We start from the raw sequence: 21,755 nt of genomic DNA, 5'->3' as shown, positions 1-21,755 counted from the left end.
CCCTGGCCTTTGTGTCCCCAGTTCTCAGAATAGTGTCTAGTGTAACAGGCATTGTCAATACTCAACCTGAACGAATGAGACAGCACCAGCACAAGACTCAACATGCACATTCTCCAGGACACGATCTTAAAAATTTTGTTGATGGTGAAGCACAATATGAAACACACATTTATACGAAGCACACACCCAAAGTGACACAAAGTTTCAGAAAAACAATACTCACACTTACTACTCCTAAATTTTTTTTACCCAATTTCAAAAAGAGAAAATGTGCTAGCTGTAATCCAGTAAATTGATTTCACAATTCACCTGCAGTGTGAAAAACTTTGTTTGCAACTGGAAGTGGTTTTGCTGGGTTTTACTAAAGATTTCTGAACTGCCCTCCAAAGTAAAATAAAATTACACTACTAACATCATTGCAGCAATTTCCTCATATCCTTACCAATACCTGGTCTTATCAGGCTTTTCCATTTTCGCCAGTCTGAGTGGAACTATCGCTTTGTTTTAACTTGCATCTTCCTACTTACTAAAAAGACTGACAGCTTAACCTTAAAAAAAAAAAAAAATTGTGTAAACTAAAATTACTTTCTAGTGCCCCAAGAGATCTAAGAATTTTCCTATCAGAACTTTTCAGAGTTCAAGTGGCTTAATCTTCCCTTACTTTATGCATTTCACAATTCCAAATTCTCACATACTTAAATTGTAGTGTCACAAAACTGTATCCCCAAGGACACAGCACTAACCACAATTTTAGTTCTTTCACCATTTATATGGTTATTTACTCAACAGTTATTGACCACCCCCCCCATCCCCAACACTGCCAAGAATTTCCCCAGACAAACCGCCTCCCCTGGCGCCTACCTTCGAGACCATGAGTTCTTTGTCCCTTGCACTGTCACAGAATGACCATGGCCAAGGCGTTAGTTTTAGAAAGACTCTTAGACTCCGACCAAGACCCTCCCAATTCTTCCAATCCATTGTTCTCTAGCATTACTTGCTCCCAAGTTTTTGTATTCAATACATCCAGAGAGGAACGCGGTGTATTCACGCATGCTCTCTTACTGCAAAGGAATTCTTCCCCCAGAGAAAAGTTTTTTAAGGGCGAAAATTCGAATGTTTTCATTTCAAGCACTTGTTTTAAATGAGAGATTATAATTAGGGTTTTTTAAAGCAACCCAAATTATTTTACTTTTTCTTCTGAAAGCTACTTTATTTCTGCTCTCTACAAAAAATGCTTAAAAAGTCACACCTTACTGCGTCGGAATGTCAGGTTTGATTAAAAAGGCAGATGAAAAACATCTCACGTTCATTCCAATTTCGGTAATTATAAATTCTGACAAAAAATATGATCGCCAAACCACATTAATAGCCTTTAGGTTCTATCCCGACAGATAAATTCTAAAGGCTTTAGAATCCCGCAGATAAGTCTTAACTAATAGCAACCCCTTTTTTTCTAATTTCAAAATCACAAGGCTTATGTAAAACGACAACACAGCTTCGGGTGCTTTCTGGAATGAAACGTCAGGAGTTACCCCATTTAATCGCTTCAGATAACGATGTGGTTACCAAATACGAGGTGCCTCACTCAGGACAGCGACTGGGCTAATAAAGATTGTAGTTCGTGCTTAATTCTTTGATTTTTATATCTAATGATGTAAACCGCACGTCGCAATTAAAGTGCTAAATGCCAAGATCCCCAAGACTCCCGCGCTGCTCTCCATTACCCCGTATCTGCACTTTTCCCCTCTCAGCCCGGAATTCATGCAAATCAGCCTGGTAACCCCGAGGCAATACGAACCTCTTTCGCGCCATTCGGTCAGGACCGTGCAGCGACGTAAAGAGAGTGGTCCTGGAGCTCTAAAAGGGTCGTTTTTCTACGGTGGCTTTTGGAGATTCCTAGGTTCTTGCTCGAGGCCATAATATTTGGGGGGTGGCTTTTTCCCCCCGGCGCCGAGTACGTCTCGCTCCTGGACACGCGGTTACCACAGCTTGCAGGACCTGCGCCCCAACGCGGGAAAGCCGGCCGGAGCCCCGCCCCTCCGGGCCCGGGTCTGGGCGCCCCGCCCGCCTGCCGCATCTCCTGCTCCTTCGGCTCACTGGGACCGCGGCTCGCGCGGTGCTTCGCTCTCCCAGCTCTGAGCGCCGGCCTGGGCACCCGCCACCGGCATGGACGCTCGCCGCGTGCGGGTGAGCGCTAGGCGGACTAACCCGAGGGGCGGGTGCGGTGGGCGCTGGGCGCGGAACGACTCCCTCCAACTACCGCGGACGGAGTTAACTGGTGGCCGTCTTGGGCGGCATCCGTTTAGGCAAACCCCAGGTTTTGTGCATTTTGGCTAATTCGGTGCGCGGGGCCGGCGCCGCCTCGTGCGCAGGCTGTTCGGAGATGTGAGCAGTTTGCAGGGTTGGCCGCGCCAGAGAACCTGAGGCCACGTGCGCTCTAAGTGCACGTGCGCCCGGGGCCAGACAGTAGCCGGGGCTGGCGGGTTCCCCATTGTGTCTGCCGGCCTGAGCCCGGACGGAGAGGAGCGCCACCCTCCCTGCTCCCTGCGGTTTGCCCTGCAGCCGCCCAGCCCTTTCCAGTGTGCAGCCATGGGCGGGCGGGTGGCTCGCTGTGGCTTGACTTGTGCGCAGTGGGGCGGGGGGGGAGGGGGACCTTGGACGCGGTCCCCACGGGATTTTGCGGCTGCCACACCGGCATCCGCTTCTAACCGCCGAGGGTCGGTGGGTTTGAAGTTTAAAGGTGTTGCAAAAACGGTCTCTTTAGAATTTGCGTTGCACACGTGGGGGGAGGCGTCTCTAGTTCAGGGCGGTGGTTAAGAGCACTTAAAGGATCTGGTGGTCCAAACTGTTCGCCCACCATTTGCTCGTTTTCCATTCATCAACCTTACTCGCAGCTGCAGGACGTTGCCCTGAATGGAACGTTACTTTTTGCTCTAACGGAAACCGGAACGTAGGGTCTGCCCCAGGAGAGGTTAGAAGATGGGGGCTGGGTGAAAAGGAAGAAAGTGACATGCTGAAAATAAATACAGATTAACACAAGTGGGGAAGCTGGGGTTCTCGTGGGGGTGGGGTGGGAGTGGACGTGTTGGGGGCGTGGTTTCAAAGACAGCTCTGCTGGGTGTAACCGGGCGTAGCTTTCAGGTAGAAGAAAGCCTTGGGCAAATTGGGCTTGGAATCTGACGGACCTGGGTTCAAATGTGGGCCATCCTGTGACTTGAGTAACCCACTTCACGTCTCGTGCCTCAGCTTTCCCGTCTGTTAAATGGGAAGAACGACAGCACCTTTGTTACAAGGAATTAATGTGAAAACATGCTTAGTGCCTGGCAGGAAAATAAAAACACCTACTAAATGGTATAGTTACCGGCCTGCCGGAAAAGTTCAACTTAGCCATAACCATTTGCCTTTTTCTATGTCTTTTCCTCCACCTGTTAACTGAGTCTTGGCATGTGCTGACTTGTTAAAGCCCAGCATATGTTTCCCTGTCGGCTTCCAGTAGACTGCCTGCCTTGAGGCTGTCTTGGGCCTTTGACTGCTTGCAGGTAGATTGATGAGTAAATGGTGATAATTGCTGCAGCAGTGCAAGGTGCGCTGCTGTTTTAGGAGATTGCAGAATTGGGTTCTCCTGCCAACTGTGTCAGCTTGGGCGCTCTATTTCACCTCCCTGGAGCCTTGAATTTCCTCACCTGGAAAATAGGGTGTTTCTGAGAACCCTTCTAATGGGTACTAGTTCTACGTATTATCACATTTTCTTCCCTTTCTAAGAGGACAAAAGACGTCATTTTATTTGCAAGAGATTGAAATGAAATGCAGAATGTTAGGTGTACAAAGAAGGTCAAGAGTGTTCTTTCCATGGGGCGCCTGGGTGGCTCATTCGGATTCTTGGTTTCTGCTCGGGTCATGATCTTATGGTTAATGAGTTGGAGCCTCTAAGCCCCCCTCCCCTCTATGGGCTCTGTGCTGCTTGGGACTCTCTCTCTGCCCCGCCTGCCAAATAAATAAATAAAACTTAAAAAAAAGAAAAAAGAATGTTCATTTCACCTGACACCACACATCTTGGCATTATTTTGTGGGACCCATAGCAGAGCCTGCCTTCCAAAGTTTTCAGTGTGAGGAATCACTTTTGTTGCATGGCCATATTTAAGAAAATTGAAATACAGGATCTAATACAACACTTAAGGAATCTCATTACATATTAAGAAATGGCAGAAACTGCTGTTTTAACAGGAGATAGACACCAATTTCATTTTTTTGTGAGCAATGCCAGGTTGTTCGGTGTTTAACAAGTAATCTACAAGTAATTTGTGACTTAACAGAAGGACTTCTAAAAATTTAAGACTTGTACAGCAAGGAGACGGGAGAACTGAATATCAGGCCAGGCTAGTGGAGCGCTGAAGTGGAATCAGGCATTCTACCTGGGTTTGGAGTACTGATTGACCTTTAACTTGGCTCCTTGTATGTTTGTTCACTGAGTTGATGTACTTGATTTATAAGGACTTGTGCTGAAATCACTATACCCTTCCTGGTTGGAACAGGGCCTGTTTGAAAGCCTGCCATCTTGAAATAGAGGTGCTGCCCAGTTTTTGTAGTTTGGGAAATTAGCATCACAGTACAGAGCCCAAAGCTTATATAAAAAGACCTCATTAGGTTGATTTTGGCCGAGGAACTCTACCATTTTGTACTTTTGAAAATTTCCTTTTAGAAGTGCAATCTAATGTTTTTTATTAACAGGCAGATTTTAGGAGGTCAGCATGAAACCCCTTGGGAACTCAGTATAACTCTCAGCTTGGTGGGAAGAAAGGTGCACAGTGAGGTAGCCCTATAGATGTTTCATTATTTTGATAAATGTCCTTAACAATATCCCTTCAAAGGGATCCCCTTCCTTTTATGGTTTTACCAGGTTTTGAGAATATTTTTGTAGCATTTGCAAATCCTCCTTTTTCTGTATAGGGCATAAGAAATGGTAATATCGACTCTGCGCTGTTTCAACCTACTAAATTCAAAAATGATGTCTTTAGTTAGTGTAGTAAGTGTCCCACTTAATAGTATTGCCATTTTCCTTTGCAGCAAAAGGGTCACGGAGTAAAGAAGAACTTAAAGAAATTTAGATACGTGAAGTTGATTTCCATGGAAACCTCGTCATCCTCTGATGACAGTTGTGACAGCTTTGCTTCTGATAATTTTGCAAACACGGTAAGTGCTGCCTGAGAATAAACAGAATTGAGTCTGCAGTGCTCAAAATGCCCCCAAATGCTTTGTGCGTGATTAAAACTGCTTGCTTTTTGCCTGCATTTCTACACAGCCGCTAGGAAAATACAGTATGCATTGTAATTTCATTTCATTTTTTGCTGTGGTTCTAGGTAGTAATTGTTGGAGGTAGATTAGCTACTTATTCTATCCTTTTGAAATGTCGCCTAACCTAACATGCTTGATGATTTGCCATAACAACTCAGAAATCATTTGTAAACCTCTGAACCATTTTTCTTTGTAACAAAAGCTGTTCTCTTGTAGTGCACTTGTAAATGTGATTTGCTCTCTGCACGGTTTATGGAAAATTGGTTCTTGAAAAAGGGGGAAAATGCACAACCACATTTATTTATTTATTTTACAGAAACCTAAATTCAGGTCAGATATCAGTGAAGAACTGGCAAATGTTTTTTATGAGGACTCTGATAATGAATCTTTCTGCGGCTTTTCAGAAAGTGAGGTGCAAGATGTGTTAGACCATTGTGGATTTTTACAGAAACCAAGGCCAGATGTCACTAAAGAACTGGCCAGTATTTTTCATGCCGACTCTGACGATGAATCATTTTGCGGTTTCTCAGAGAGTGAGATACAAGATGGAATGGTGAGTTTGAGAACCAATATCAAGAAGTAAGGTGCATTTACAGGCATGACACGCTTGTTTTAAAAAAGTTTTTTTTCTTGTAATTTTCATTTTAGTCATGCCAGGAAATTTTGTTGACCTTTTTAAAATTTTGAGTTCTTTTCTTCATGTCTTACAGCAGTTTTTACTGATGTAGTCCTACTTGTAAAGCTTGAACATTTTGTAGGCTCTGAAAATCTTGGAAACTGGTAAGATAAAATTGACCGACCTCCAGATTTCTGTTGCCACAAAAATCTACCCTGATGATCAGAAGCACACATGTCCTCCAGATCAGCCACGTTCACATTGAAGTTCAAGTGCCCAGCCCAGTACCGGCCTGGCATGGGGCAGGCCTTTGGTAAATGTTGGTTCCCATGGTGGATCTCACATACATCTGCATCCAGAAAACCTGTGATAACTCATGTGCAGGAGTTCGAGTGCAGATAATGACAATTAGGACCCTTCACGCTTTGACTTTGGCTCCTTGGCTGGCTTTTCTTGTGCACGCTGCCTTGCCCATAACCTCTGTCATTCTGCTCAGGCCACTGCTGCTGCTGCACATCAGTCCCACTCTCCCTGAGCATACTGTTTAGTTCTGCAGACTCTTGTGAACAAGACTGTCTCAACAAAGGAAGCAGTGTGTTGATTTATAGTCAGGTGCGTGCTCTTCAGCTCATGGTGGTCTGATGTGGGGCCACTCCCCGGGGACCACACTGACCCTGACTTAAAAGGACACCTGGCCACGGAGTGTTTATCACTATCTAACTCTGTGGTAATGTAACATTTCTCCTAAGAAGTGACGGTGGTCCAAATCAGTGCATATCAGGAGTTATTACTGGTCTGCAAATACTGGATGTGACCCAAACATTGTCTACAGCCTGAGTCATTTCTGGACAATGTTTCCATTCTTTGTGGTTGCTGTTTGTTTCGATTAATAACATGCCAATCAATTAAAAGTCTTAACTCATAAAAGTTTGTCATTTTCTCCTAATCATGCATACGAAAAGTACATGAAGAATACTAAAAGCTGTTCAGATTTCAGAAATGTTTGAATGTTAAAAAAAAAATGGCTCTTCCATTTCTGGGACTTTTATGAGTGATATTTTTTCCTTTCTCACTTTTTTTCAACCATCACCACAGTCGATTTAGAATGTTTTCATCCCCTCCCGCAAAACCCTGTTCCCATGAACATCCTTTCCCAATATCCTCAATCGGCAACCACCAATCTATCTTCTGTTAGAGGTTTGCTATTTTGGACAGCATATAAATGAATGCAGTCTTTTGTGACTGGCTTCTTTCACTTCACGAAGTGTTTTCAAGGTTCTTCCATGTTGTGGTATGTGCTAGTACTTGATAACTTTTTTACTGCTGAATGATATTTTCTGAAAATACTACATTGTATTTATCCTATTCATCAGTTGATGGATTTTTGGATTGATTGTACCTTTTGGCTATTGTGAATGGTACTTCTTTGAACATTCATGATCAAGTTTTTGTGTGGACATATATTCTTGGAGTATATATATGATTGGATTATATAGTAACTCTGGCCTTTTAATGAACTGACAAGCTGTTTTCCTAAGTAGCGGCACCATTTTACATTCCCACCTGTAGTGTAGGCGGGTTCCAGTTTCTCTATATCCTTCTCATACATTCTTGTTACTGATTCAGTTCTACTAGTAGGTAATGAAGCAGTATCTTGTGATTCTGATTTGTTTTTCCCTAATGGATAATTTTAATACATCTTTAATGGTGGAAATTTACTTTTGGAATCTCCTTTTTTTCTCTTTCTCTAATTTTTAAATTTTCAATAAGATGATTAGAGAGCTATCTAGAGTAGTCAAATTCATAGCGACAGAAAGTAGAATGGTGGTTGCCAGAAGCCAGGGGTGGAATGGGGAGTTAGTATTTCATGGGTACGGTTTCAGTTTGGGAAGATGAAAAAGTTTTGGAGATGGATTGTGGTGATGGTTACACAATGTGAATGTATTTAATGCCACTGAACTATACACTTAAAAATGGTTAAAATGGTGGGGCACCTGCACGGCTCGGTCAGTTAATGGTCCAACTTTTGATCTCAGCTCAGGTCTTGATATCAGGGTCAGGAGTTTAAGGCCCGTGTTGGGTTCCACGCTGGGTGTGAGGCCTACTTAAAAACAAAAACGAAAAGGTTAAAATGGTGAATTTTTATGTCACATATATTTACTGTGAATTTTTTAAAAAGTAGATTAGAGAACAAAGACCCCTTTAATATAGTTTAATGCTATAACCACTGAAACCATGTTTATGGGAGAGCACAATTGTAGGAATTCTTGTAATAAACCAAAGGTCTATTTTTTTTAAAGAAATTAAAAAAGGAGCTAGGAATTTCACATTTCAAAAAAATGACTCAAAACCACTGGCCTAAGGGCTATGAAAATGACTTGTAATGATGTGTCTCAGATAGGCTATGTGAGTTAACACTCAGATTGTTGTAATTGCTGATTTTGTTACCCAGAGCTATCAATTACAATTGACAGTTAAAGTATTCAGTTAAAATTTATTTGATGCCATTGTCTCTTGTCCAAAAGGAATTTGGTAGTCATACTGGTGCAGCCTGTGGGACAATCAGCAAGTCATTAACGATTCTATTGTTCCCACCCAATTAACTAGAGACTGCAGTCAGACCACACTGGCTGCAGGACCCGAAGCCAGTGCAGAAGGTCGGGACCCCTCCGCGTGGCCATGAAGTTTCCAACTCAGAACACCAGGGGAGCCGCCAACAAGAGAGCAGCACCCCCAGAACCCTCTGAGAATTCTGTGACCGATTCCAGTTCTGATTCAGAAGATGAAAATGGCATGAATTTTTTGGAGAAAAGAGCTTTAAATATAAAGCAAAACAAAGCAATGGTAGGTATCTGACTTTGTGCTAAAATTCTTCCTGGCCTTTCTCTAAGCCGCTTGTTGCTTATATCTGTCCTAAGAATTATTTTCAGTGTAGCTGTGAAGTCTTCATAAAATATGCTTTAAGACGTGCTTCTTTTTCCTAAATTCCTAAAAAATTTCCTTAAAAAATCTTTTTTAATCATTAAAGTCTTGGTAAATGTATAAGTTAAATCAAACTCGAGATGTGCTACTGTAATTTCATTTTTGGCAAGTAACCTAAACTAATAATTTCTGTTGAATTTCTTCCCTTTTTAGCTTGCAAAACTAATGTCAGAATTAGAAAGTTTCCCTGGCTCATTCCCTGGAAGGCGTTCCCTACCAGGCCCCAGTTCGGTAAGTGTGATCCTTATTTGTATAATAGTATTATGGACAGGTCTAATGTAGATTTGTTATTTTAAAATCCAATTTCCTTATTTTGTGTAGTCCTACAGACAAAGAGGAAGTAGAGAAAACCTTCTAACCCATCTCTGGGACCTCTTCTGTACATCCCAGGGCAGGTGGGGCCTCCCCAAGCCATGCTTCTGCAGTGCTTAAATTAACCCTTTGGATTGGTTCTTTCTCTCCTTCCCAACTCAGCTAAGCCCCTCAAGCACAGGGAGTAAATACTGAAAAAAAATTTTTTTTTTCTTAGCATTAGTATATTCCTTCTACATAATAGATGCATAATAATAGGATTTTAGTAACTGAGAATGAGAAAAAAGAAGGAAAAAACAATTTTGTTTTTTAATGTTTGTTTAGTTTTGAGAGAGAGTGCATGCAGGGGAGGGGCAGAGAAAGGACAGAGGATCCAGAGCAGGCTCTGTGCTGACAGCAACAAGCCCGACCCGGGGCTGGAACTCCCAACCCGTGAGATCATGACCTGAGCCAAGTCAAACGCTCAACTGACTGAGCCACCCAGACACCCCAGAAAAAGCAATTTCTTAACCAAGTGATGGTCTACTATATGTGATTCTTTTCTGAGGAACTAAGCTGGTGCAACTAAGGGGAATTTGGGGTGCATGCTGTGGTACAAAAGGAAAGACTTCCTTTCCCCACCTCTTCCTGAGGAAAAAGGGAAGAAGCAAGCAAGAAAAAGAAGGAAAACCATATACATACATTTTTCTCTGGCTCAATATAGAAATAGTGAGAATGTTTCAGAGCTCAAGATGTTGTAGAAAAGGTGGTGGTGGTGGTGGTGTTTTTGGTTTTGGGGAAAACAAGAACTATTCTTTCATCTTCATTAAGTGGAAGAATAAGTAGATGATCTCTCAGTTTGAGAGGAAACAGCTTGGTATTAGAAAAGCAGAATTATGGCGCGCCTGGGTGGCTCAGCCGGTTGAGTGTCAGACCTCGGCTCAGGTCATGATCTCACAGTGTGAGTTCAGGCCTCGCATTGGGCTCTGTGCTTATAGCTTGGAGCTTGGAGCCTGCTTCAGATTCTGTGTCTTCTCTCTCTCTGCCCCTCCCCTGTGTACACGCGCGTGCTCTCTCTCTCTCTTTTTCTCTCTCTCAAAAATAAACATTTAAAAATTTTAAGAAAAAACAATTACAATAGCTCTATCATTTGGGGGCTCATTTTCTCATGAATTCTAGAAAGAACAAAGAATTAGGAAATGGAGCTCTCCTTTTACTTTTACAAAAACATACTTAAAGAGAAGGTGCCACAGAACCCTCATTCTGGAATAAATGGGTTCCATCATACGTGTTTTGTTTAGCAATCAAAGACAACCCGGAGGCGTACATTCCCAGGTGTTGCTTCCAGAAGAAACCCTGAACGGAGAGCTCGTCCTCTCACCAGGTCAAGGTCCCGGATCCTTGGGTCCCTTAGTGCTCTGCCCCCAGAAGAGGAGGAGGAAGAGGAGGAAGATAAATTCATGTTGGTGAGAAAGAGGAAGACCATGGACAACTACATGAATGTGAGTTCTCCACATTTGTGCTCGCCCTTCCGTTTATCGCCTTCCACAGGGCCAGCGTCCGATACACAGCACAGGGACACACGCAGCCTCAACGCCAGATGACCCGTGGTAAACATGCTTCTCAAACCGTTCAAAATTGTTAATGCCACATATGCTATCAAATAGATGGGCTTTGTTATTAGATGAGCAGGTCAAAGGTTTCTTCACCTTTTCTTAATGTCGGAATCATTTCCATAATGTTGTCCCCAATATCCTTAGTAAACTTAACAACTTGCATCTTCTCCATAAGCTCTAAAACAGATTTCTAGGTTGAATTCTTTGTGGAGAAATTACAAATCCTGTATCTGAGATTCAGAACTGGGGAGCACCAGTAAGAGCGCTATTCCATGATTTTTGTCATGCAGGAAGATGACGTGCCCAGAAATCGTCGTGCCGGATCCATGACCCTCCCACATATAATTCGCCCTGTGGAAGAAATTACAGAGGAAGAGCTGGAGAACATCTGTAATAACTCTCGAGAGAAGATCTATAACCGTTCATTGGTACAAGCCTCTAAATTGTTATCTGTGAACGTGAATGTCTGTGAGAGAAAGGATAGCTTCTATCCTTAGAGTTTTGCTAATGTTAAAGGTCTCACCATGTGGGATATGTGCCTGTGTGGTTGTGTTTTTTTTTTTTTTTTCTTTTCATAGAAGAAAAGAGAGTTTTTAGCATCTTTGGAATATAGACCTCTTGGTCTGCAATAGTAGTATTTGCTTAGTAAGCCTTTGGTAGCAGTTGATCTTTTCTCAATTTAGAAATTGATTCAGCATATATCTACTATATACACAGGTGCTGGGTGTATGGTGGTATACTAAAGATAAAAAAGGATTTGGGTGGGGTTTTGGTTTTTTTTGTGTTTGCATAAGATGTTTTAGTAGAGAACACTAGTGTTGATAATATTAACTATAGCATGTGCCAATTGAATGAAATCAGTACGCCTGAAATACTTTTCATGTCCTTAGCATAAACCCATGTATGTAGATTTGAAATAGGATTCAAAGACGAATTGTCAGACTCCATCCACAAAGAAGGACATTCTTTATGCTATTTCTCTAAACAAAAAGCAGTATTTTGTTATTTTTTTCCCTTATTTGCCTCTTTGTAGGGATCTACTTGCCACCAATGCCGCCAGAAAACTATCGATACCAAAACAAACTGTAGAAACCCGGAGTGTTGGGGTGTTCGTGGCCAGTTCTGTGGCCCCTGCCTTCGAAACCGTTATGGTGAAGAAGTCAAGGATGCTCTGCTGGATCCAGTAGGTGCCTCGAAGGGGTGGTGCTATGGGCTTGAAGGTCAGCCACGAGTTGAAAGGGCCCAAAGAAGGGCATCCATGAGAGGACTGAGCCCTTATTGTTGTGGGGCATACATATTTCAGGGGAGGCCGATGAATTCATAGTGTTGGTGCTAGGTTAAGTGTGAGCCCCTTTCCAGAGTTTGTGGGACCAGGCCGTTCAGGGGATGTTGATTCTGTTTACCCCTGCTATTGCTATGTAACTTCCTCTGCTGCATTTCCTAAGAAAATAATCCTTCGAATGTAGGAAATGACTAATGGAAATTAATCCTATTAAAAAACTTATGAAATGTTTTTCTATTTATAAAAAAAAAAGATTTAAATGCAATTGATGATACCTACCTTAGATTAAAGAGAAATGGATAAGTAAGAGGAGGAAGGGAAGATTTGATTTAACTGTGCCTTTTCACAACTCTCCTTCAGAACTGGTATTGTCCGCCTTGCCGCCGAATCTGCAACTGCAGTTTCTGTCGGCAGCGAGATGGGCGGTGTGCGACTGGGGTCCTTGTGTATTTAGCCAAATACCATGGCTTTGGGAACGTGCATGCTTACTTGAAAAGGTAATTGGCTGGCTTTTCTCCCCTCCACACCCAAATCTTAACATTCATTTATGTATCTTAGTAAGAAGATGATAGAAGTCAGAATAGCGGTTATCTCCAGGTGGTGGGAACCGCATGTTTTGACCGGAAACAGGCACATTGGGAGTCTTTTTGAATGTTAGAGACATTTTATATCATCATCTGGGTGGTGGGGACATGTACGTGTGAGTGTATGCACTTGACTATTTTACAACTCAGTAAAGACATTTTTAAATAATTTTTCTTGAAGTTTACTTATTTTGAGAGAGGTAGAGAATGTGAGTCGGGGAGGAGCAGAGAGAGGGGGAGAAAATCCCAAGCAGGCTCCACACAGTCAGTGGAGAACCTGATGCAGGGCTCGATCTTACAAACCTTGAGATCATGACCTGAGCCAAAATCAAGAGTCAGACACTTAAACCGACTGAGCCACCTAGGCACCCCTCAATGAAAACATTTTTAAAACAGTGAATTAAACTTTCGAAAGAAAATTCTTAGGTCGAAAACCATATCCTGACGCGTTCCCTTCTCTCTTTCAGTCTGAAACAGGAATTCGAAATGCAAGCATAGCATTTAGAAGATCCACTACCCGTCTTCCACTGTGCAAATCTTCCAAGTTCAGGTTTTCAATTTTGTCATGTGATTGGAACCTGAGTTACGAATTTTGATGATCAGTCTGTTCTGTAGGAAACGCAAATCAAGTTCTCTCACTAACAAACGCGTTTCTGAGCATCACAGAGGTATATCTCTAGCTATACTGTGCCCTCCTGCTGTTTCTTTGCTTTTTTCCCCCACCTCTCACCCCATTCCATCCCCCTCTATTTCCAGTGGTTCCCTCCCACCATTTTGTTTCTGAATTCTTTTTGAATAGCAATTTTATGAAAGCATGTTTGATTTAACTGGCGTTGAAATCGCCCTGGAATCTGCCCATAAAACCAAGCACTTAGAAACAGTAGTAACATTAACTAACTACATCTATTGAATTCCAGAGAACAGCCCTCTAACTTGTTTACGGGAAAGCAGTGAGCACAATTTATGATTTATTGTTCATACTAGTTAACCTTTTCTAACAGAATCAAGGCACACAAGTCTTAAAACCATGTGGAAAAATTGGGTAATTGTTGGGAAATGGAGTATTATTATTTTGGATGCCTCTCATGAGAATATTCCATGTATCGTGCAATTGTAGTTTGCCAAGTTTATTTCCGTTCCTATGTAAGATGTTTCAAATTCCTGATCATTTTGCATGGAAAATTGATATTAGTACTAGTCTATGACTAGTCTTTGCAGTTTTTACATTCTTGAAGTTATAAACTGGGCACAGAGTTCATGTTCAGGTTTTAAGCACTTTTGTAACAATGAGAAGTGCCTTTTTGGAGTTGGGTGACTTTCAACAATTTGTTAACTTGACAACTCTGTCCTTTTAATTTCTGGGCAGAATTCATGTGTCGCCCCTACCCCCTCCCCGACCCCTTTTTGCATTAGATCGTTTTGTAGAGGTGGAATCAAAGTGTCTTTGTCTATTTTCTTTGCATGTGTAGCCTATTGCTATGGCCATTCAGTGTTTGATGCCTAATTGGACATTGAATCAATAAATGTAAATAGAGCTTTTGATCTGTAATGCTTTTATACAAAGTTTTTTATTTTAATAATAAAATGTTATATTCTAGCTTGTCTGTTTTCTTTTTTATTCTTTAATAATCTTAACTGCACTGAATCCTAATTGTCTTCTCATATTTAAACAAAAGACCATTTCTACCTTTTATAGAGTCTGCCTTTTGGCTTAAGTTTCTGAAGGTTAAGGGCCAGCTCTTTTGAACAGGACCTAGCTTGGTGATATAACCAGTTGCAGTGATCAGAAAATCAGCTGAGACAACTATAGATAGAAAATAATACATGCTCGTGAAGTTTTACAACTTTGTTTTCCTTTCACCATTTGCCAACCCAAGAACTAACAGCAATTTCAAAATACCTGGCTTGATTTTATCAGCCATTTGAATATTTTTTAAGTTAGAAAAAAAGTTTTTTAAATTTATTTTGAGAGAGAAAAGCGAGCAAGTGGGGGAGGGGCAGAGAGAGGGAGGGGGGGAGAGAGAGCCTAATTTGGGGCTCTAACTCCTGAATCATGAGATGCCCTGAGCCCAAGTCAGACACTTAGCAGACCGAGCCACCCAGGTGCCTGTATTTATTTTTTAATTTTTATACTTTAACTAGGCTCCACGCCCAGTGTGGGGTTCAGACTCACAACTCTGAGATCAAGAGTCACATGTTCCATGGAACCATTCCAGTATTTAGGCCATGCTATATCTTGAGGCCTGCTCTAGAACTGAGAGAAGCCAAAGACAAGGCACCGTCTGAAAGCTCTCATAACCCAGTTTAGACCAGAGTTGACAAATTACAGCCTGTGGGCCAGATCCTACAGTAGCCTATATTCATATGGCAGTTGCACTAAGTATGTTCTTTACTTTTTTAGAGGGTTGTAAAAAAAGCATGTGACACAGTGGTTTACAAAGCCTAAAATGTTTACAGTCTGCCACTTAACTATAGGTTTGCTGACTTAATCTCTAGACTTCTCTTGGAAATCCTGTATACCCCTATATGTACTCATTTGGGGAGAAAATGATCAAGCTATGGGAAGTTATACAACTGGTATTCTAGATAGATCCAAAAGAAATGGGTATTTTTATAAACTTGGGACTCTTAACCCAAATTGTAATCTATCCCCCCCTTTTAGGTATGTGATTAGGAAGGTTAAATTTAGGGGAGTTTGTAAAATTGGTCAATGTCTGGGATATTTTTGTTGTTACCATGTTTTAATATGAAATGGAACTATTGTTTTTCACTCAAGAATAGTGACTAGTAACAGCTGATTCCGAGACTTAAACGATTTACGGTCTAGTGGAGGAACAAAGAGAAAAACCTAAAAATGAAATTCTGAGTAGGAATGAACACAGGAAGAGTCATTTTATAGCACTGATGGGCCCATGGGTTTTGTAATGACTTCCATCTTACGGGAAAGATACAGATCAGTGGCTTTATTTGGGGAGAACGAGTGCGGGAGAGGCAGAGAGGAGGATCAAAGATCCAAAGCGGCCTCTGCGCTGACAGGCTGACAGCACATGTGGGGCTGGCACTCATGAACTGCGAGATCATGTTCTCAGCTGAAAGGCACTCAACAGACTGAGCCACCCAGGTGCCCCAAGATGTGTGTTTTAAGAGAAGTCTGTGCCTTTATTGGCCGAGCAACTTACTTAAAGAGGAATGAAGTGGAGGTAGTGGGTGGCTCGATGCCAGACTGGCCCAGCTTCACTGGCTTGCATGTGATGGAGAACTCGCCCAGGTAGTGGCCAATCTTCTCTGGCAGGGTGATCCTGCTCCCCTAGTGAGCCTTAACCTCCTGGGGCCCCTCCCTGGGCACCCCCCCCCCTCCCCCATCCCCGGGCCTTGCGCAGGCGCCTCAGCAGCCATTACCTCGCCCGCAGCAGGCCCGCGTTGCTACCCCCGCAGCTGCGCGCTAAGCCAGTGCGTGAGCTGCTGGAGGGACAAGTCCAGCCGGTGGTCAAGGCCCATGCGGTGGTAGGTGAACTTGCAAAAGGTGTGCTGCTGCTTCTGCTTTACTTCCGCCATCTTGTTGGCTCTTCAGCGAAGGTGAGAGAACTTAAGTTTTGACAGTTAGGTGTGAAGAGTAAAGAGTAGTTTATGGCATTTATGCTCCAGGAATTGTCTTTACGTTGGTCTCTCCAGCCTGGGTTCCTGAGGTTCCAGAGGCTCTCCACCTTTATCTACATCAACTGAGGGGTTGAGGAATGAAAAAGAGACTGTAATAGACTCAGTAGTTTAATAACGAAGAGGGGCAAAAGCAGTCAGGGGGTGCTGCCGCGGGGCATAGTTGTGTTTTATTTTGCTTTTAAAAATGAGAGGGAGCTCCTGATGGCTCAAGATCAGGTAGAAAATTGGGTTATTTGCATACAGGGGAATGGAGTAAGAAAGTTAAGTGCTTTGAAGTGTGCCTGCGAAGTATTAGGTTCTGAGTGAAGAGTGATAGCAAGTCCTAAAGGGAATAAAAGGTGGACAAATGTTTTTTTACCTTAATGTTAGTGACACATTTGTGGGGTAGTATCTTAAGGGTGAGGAAGTAAATCCAGAGAAGTTGAGAAAAATGCCTAATGCCACATAGCTGAAATGGCAGAGCTAGACCAGTGTTCCAGGGAAGAGGCCTGTGTCTCCTTTTTTGTTTTTTCTTTTAAAACTAAGCTGAGCTTGCCTGCCTTAGAAAAGCAGAAGGTGCTCATCAGAGTCTGTCCATGAGAACAAGGTATATTGGGTGCTGAGGCAAGCTTGGCTGAGGTGACTTTTGCAGAAACCCTGTTGAATAGGGAGCGAAGAGGGCAGGGAGGGAGCTGAGGGCTTCCTGTGGTCACGGATAGTGGGGAAACTCAAATACTGGATCATCCAGCAAGGATGCTGTCAACCCCTGAGGCTTTTAACCACAGGGCATTAAAGCCCTGTGTGTGGAAGATGACCTTTTATATAACTACAAGGTTGAGGAAGGCTGAAGATAAGAGGGGACAAGAACATCCCAAGGAGATGTTGCTGAGACAGTGGAGTGGCAGAAGGAAGCTGGGGAATCTGCTTGGAGATGTATAAGAAATCAACTTTGGGTTGCGGAGAAATTGGCACGTTCCAGGTAGAGGCCTCCATCCATTATAATATCCAAGTGATGAAAGACTTGTTTGAAAGAGCAAGAAGCAAAGGAGACACCATTTAAGGCTAAAAGTCACTAACATTTTGGTTTTTGTCAATCTCCCTTGCATTTTGTTTTATATGGTAGTATTTATACTATATGTACAACTTTTTTAGCATTAAGAATGTCAAAACTTTTTTTAATATTTATTTTTGGGAGAGAGAGAGCACGAGTGGGGAAGGGGTAGAGAGAGAGGGAGACAGAATCCAAAGCAGGCTCCACGTTCTCAGCACAAAGCCCCACATGGGGCTTGAACCCAGGAACCGTGAGATCAATACCTGAGCCAAAGTTGGATGCTCAACCAACTCAGCCAACTAAGCCACCTAGGCTTGAACTCATGACCCCAAGATCAAGAGTCAGACATCCAACCCACTGAGCCACCTAGGTGTCCCATGAATGTCAAGTATTTTATATATTTTTACATTAATTTACTTATTTTGAAAGAGAGAGAGATGGGGTGCCTGGGTGGCTCAGTCGGTTGAGCATCCGACTTCGGCTCAGGTCATGATCTCATGGTCCATGAGTTCGAGCCCCGCGTCGGGCTCTGTGCTGACAGTTCAGAGCCTGGAGCCTGCTTCTGATTCTGTGTCTCCCTCTCTCTCTGACCCTCCCCCGTTCATGCTCTGTCTCTCTCTCTCTCAAAAATAAATTAAAAAACATTTTAAAAAATTAAAAAAAAAAAAAAAAAAAAAAAAAAGAGAGAGCATGTTCAAGCAGGGGAGGGGCAGAGAGAAGGAGAGAGAAAATCCAAAGCAGACTCTGCATTGTCAGCACAGAGCCTGGTATGGGGCTCAAACTCCTGAACAGTGAGATCATGACCCTAGCCAAAGTTGGATGCTTTACCAACTGAACCATCTGGACACCCCAATGTCAAAACATTTTAAATGGCTATACAGTGTTTATATGGATGGTCCATGTTTTACTTAAACGGTTTCCAATCTTGGGGTGTCTGGATTGTTAATCTTTTGCTATTATGAGTAATGCTGTAGTTAGTATTGTTAAGGCTAAATCTTGGGTTAAAATAGAGGTAGAGGGGCGCCTGGGTGGCGCAGTCGGTTAAGCGTCCGACTTCAGCCAGGTCACGATCTCGCGGTCCGTGAGTTCGAGCCCCGCGTCGGGCTCTGGGCTGATGGCTCAGAGCCTGGAGCCTGTTTCCGATTCTGTGTCTCCCTCTCTCTCTGCCCCTCCCCCGTTCATGCTCTGTCTCTCTCTGTCCCAAAAATAAAAAAAAAAAAAAAAAAAAAAAATAATAAAATAAAATAAAATAGAGGTAGAAAGTAATCCTTTAATTACAGAGATGAAGGAAGATAGTAGATTAGGAATTTGGGAGAGTGTGTGGCTGTTCTGGAGACCTAAGCTGCCAAGGGTTGGAAATAAACGTGGGTGCAGCCCACAGGTGGGAGGAGAGGAGGTAAGCTATTTCACCAGACACCAAAATAAGAGGCATGATTCACCATAGGGAAACTCAACCTATACATAACTGGCCAAATAAAAAACATTGTTTTATATAATCCTGTGCCTTGAATTAAGGAAGTTTATTGAAAGTGTTCATTGTCAGATGAAAGTACCTGCTGGTAATGCATGATTGCGTCAGTGTAACATTACAAATATTTGCCAAAGGAAGAAATGTTTGCCAAAGGAATAAAACTATAGAGTTAGTTGTGCACCTCCTAGGCGCAACGCACAGTGCTAAATGCAGTATCTGTGTTAGCTTTTCATAGCAGGTATTTTAGAGGTTAGGAGACTCGACAAGGTGAAGTAACTTCTGAAGACTGAAGAGCCCATGCTTGTTCCCCTAGCCTGAAAAAGGAGATATTAGACCAAACACCCTTGTGAAGACTTCTGATAAACCTGGTTATATACCTTGATCATAACAGATAATACCTGCCACTCATAGTTCTGTGTTTATTTTAGTTTTTCCCTTTACAAGACAGTGAAGTTCTTGAGAGCAAGACCATCTTTGATCCAAATACCCTTATCATGTAGTAGGTACTCAGTAAATGTTTATCAAAGGATTCATTGAGTGTCCCAGGCAGGATATTTCCTTAGATTTGGGTAGAAAGAACTAAAATTATGGTGAAGGAGAAATAATGAGTAGATCCCAACATTGAAAGTATTAACGCCTATGAGGCATAACCTTTCTTTATGATATAATACTTAGCTTGCTGTGAAACTGCCATAGTCAATTCATTTGAATTTATGCATTTCTAATTATGTATTTTTCTATGGGAAATATAATTTACTTCATCATACTAACTTTGAAGAAATACTTCTACTGGATAAAATATTTGTATTATTGAGCTACAAATAAGCTACACGTTGAGCTACAAAAAGATATTTTTCTTTTTAAGTAATCTCTACACCCAACTTCAGGGCTCAGATTTATAACCCTAAGATCAAGAGTCACATGTTCTACCACCTGAGCCAAACAGACACCCCTACAAAGATAATATTAGATACAGTAGCTCTGAGTGTTACCATGTGTTGAGGGGAGAACTTTCGGTGGCAAAAATTGAGTGCATAGAACTTTTTTTTTTTTAAGAGAAAAGAGAGCCTCTCCCCACTTCCATCACTAACTTCACCAATGATAAACTGATGGTGCATCCTGCTTCATCTGTATTTCTTTACTCCCCCCCCAACCCACTGAATTATTTTCAAGAAGATACGAGACATTGGGGTGACTGGCTGGCTCAGTTGGAAGAGCAGGAGACTCTTGATCTCAGGGTTGTGAGTTTGAACCCCACATTTGGATGTAGAAATTAGGTAAATGAAAAGAAAATTAAAAAGTAAAACAGAAAGGGGTGCCTGGGTGTCTTGGTTGATTGTCTGACTCTTCTTGATTTCGGCTCAGATCATGATCCCAGGGTCCTGGGGTTGAGCTCCGCTTTGGGCTCCTCACTGAACATAAAGCCTGCTGGCTCTCGCTCTCTCTCTCTCTCTCTCTGTCTCTCCCTCCCCCCCACTTGTCTGCTCTCTCTCTCTCTAAAAAAAAAAAAAAAAGAAAACACCAGACATTATATGTCATTCATAAAGCTTCAATATTTTTAAAAGGTAATGACTCTTTTTAAGAAAAAATAATAAAAATGATATACCTGCATAAAATTAGCAAGGGTTTCTAAATATCAAATATATCAAATACCCCCTCACTCTTTTTATATAGTTGTTTTCATTTGAATTCAGGAGTCTTAACTCTTATTTATTTCTTTAAAGTCTCTTTTAATTAATAGGTTTTCTCTCCCTTCCCCCCCCCCTTGCAGTTTATTTGTTAAAAAAAAAAAAAAAACAATTAATTTTCCTGTAGAATTTTCCAGTTTACTAATTTCCACATTTTTCTAATTGAACCCAGGGTGTCCTTTAACATGTTCCTCTGTCTTCTCTGTTAGATCCAGAAAGTTGATCTGATTCAGCTGCAACAATACTTTATAGCTAATGTTGTGTACTGACATCAGAGGACTCTTACTATCCTGTTGTATCCCTTTTTATATTTTTCATGGCAACTGATGAACATTTCCTGTAAATTCTCTCTTTCCTTCTTCATTAATCAACTGGAAACATTCCCTTGTGGGGGATTTAATTATCCCAGGTAGAGTTTGTACAGAAAAGGTGTATTAAGGACTTTATTATTATTGTTTTTTTTTACCCATTTTTAGAATCAAAAATTAGGTTTTTAGTTTCCTCCAGTGGTGCCTAACAAGGTTTTTTGGGATTTTTATTGTTGTTTGTTGTTTGTTTGTTTTTGTTTAAGTATCATATGACCTCCTAAATTTTTCAGATATTTCATGTGTTCAGTCCATTGCACTTCGTATTATTGATGCCCAATTTTGGCCCAGTGGGAGGGAGCCTCTTCACATAGACCCCTGAATCCTTCTAATATGACCCCAATGGTTTTTGATAGTTTCTTTTGTTTTCTAATAAAACAAAATGTTCCAGGCTTACCTTACATGTTTTCTGCCCCTAACCTAGAATCAGCCATTTCTCCAAAGTGTTTTGTTTTCAAAACACATTTCTTTCATGTATATCTACTACTTATCTGTATATGTATGCATATGTACACAATTATATAAACGTGCTTATATATAAGCAACTATATGCTTTATTATTTTTATATTTGTTGTATTAGTAATATCACTATATACACACATATATATGATTTCAGAATAGTACCAATATTATTACTAAAATATAAATACTATTACTGAAAACAGTTTAATATTTTTTTGGTTTGGTGCTTAGAGTAAGTCTTTTGGTACACATTACTGTTTTTGAAATCATTTCGAACAGTTCTCTTTATGTGGTTAAGTCACCAACTCGATGCATTGTGAGGTCTATTTGTTTTGTTTTATTTTTATTCTTATTTTAAAGACTGCTTTTTAAAAAATTAGGATTTAATTCAGTTTTATAATGTTAAACAGTTACATAT

At 41.6% G+C, this 21,755-nt stretch overlaps 1 protein-coding gene across 2 annotated transcripts; it reads left to right on the top strand.

Moving 5' to 3' along the window:
• The first annotated feature begins 2,034 nt into the window (after window positions 1-2,034).
• CDCA7 (cell division cycle associated 7) lies at window positions 2,035-14,260 on the top strand. 2 transcript variants are annotated; one of them, XM_060621695.3, is made up of 10 exons: window positions 2,035-2,187; window positions 5,065-5,190; window positions 5,609-5,845; window positions 8,516-8,752; window positions 9,044-9,121; window positions 10,483-10,683; window positions 11,088-11,225; window positions 11,831-11,980; window positions 12,440-12,576; window positions 13,131-14,260. In XM_060621695.3, exons 1-10 carry the CDS (start codon window positions 2,167-2,169, stop codon window positions 13,159-13,161), a joined length of 1,356 nt encoding a protein of 451 aa, XP_060477678.1. In that variant the 5' UTR covers window positions 2,035-2,166; the 3' UTR covers window positions 13,162-14,260. The 2 variants fall into 2 exon arrangements, with proteins under 2 accessions (XP_060477678.1, XP_060477679.1); XM_060621696.3 differs by lacking the exon at window positions 5,609-5,845 and having other exon boundaries at window positions 2,037-2,187.
• Window positions 14,261-21,755: the final 7,495 nt, after the last annotated feature.

The sequence above is a fragment of the Panthera onca genome, chromosome C1 (genome assembly GCF_046562875.1).
Source record: "Panthera onca isolate mPanOnc1 chromosome C1, mPanOnc1 haplotype 2, whole genome shotgun sequence".
Taxonomy (NCBI): domain Eukaryota; kingdom Metazoa; phylum Chordata; class Mammalia; order Carnivora; family Felidae; genus Panthera; species Panthera onca.
Note: the sequence above shows the minus strand (reverse complement) of the source record. Positions and strands in the feature narration are given on the sequence as shown.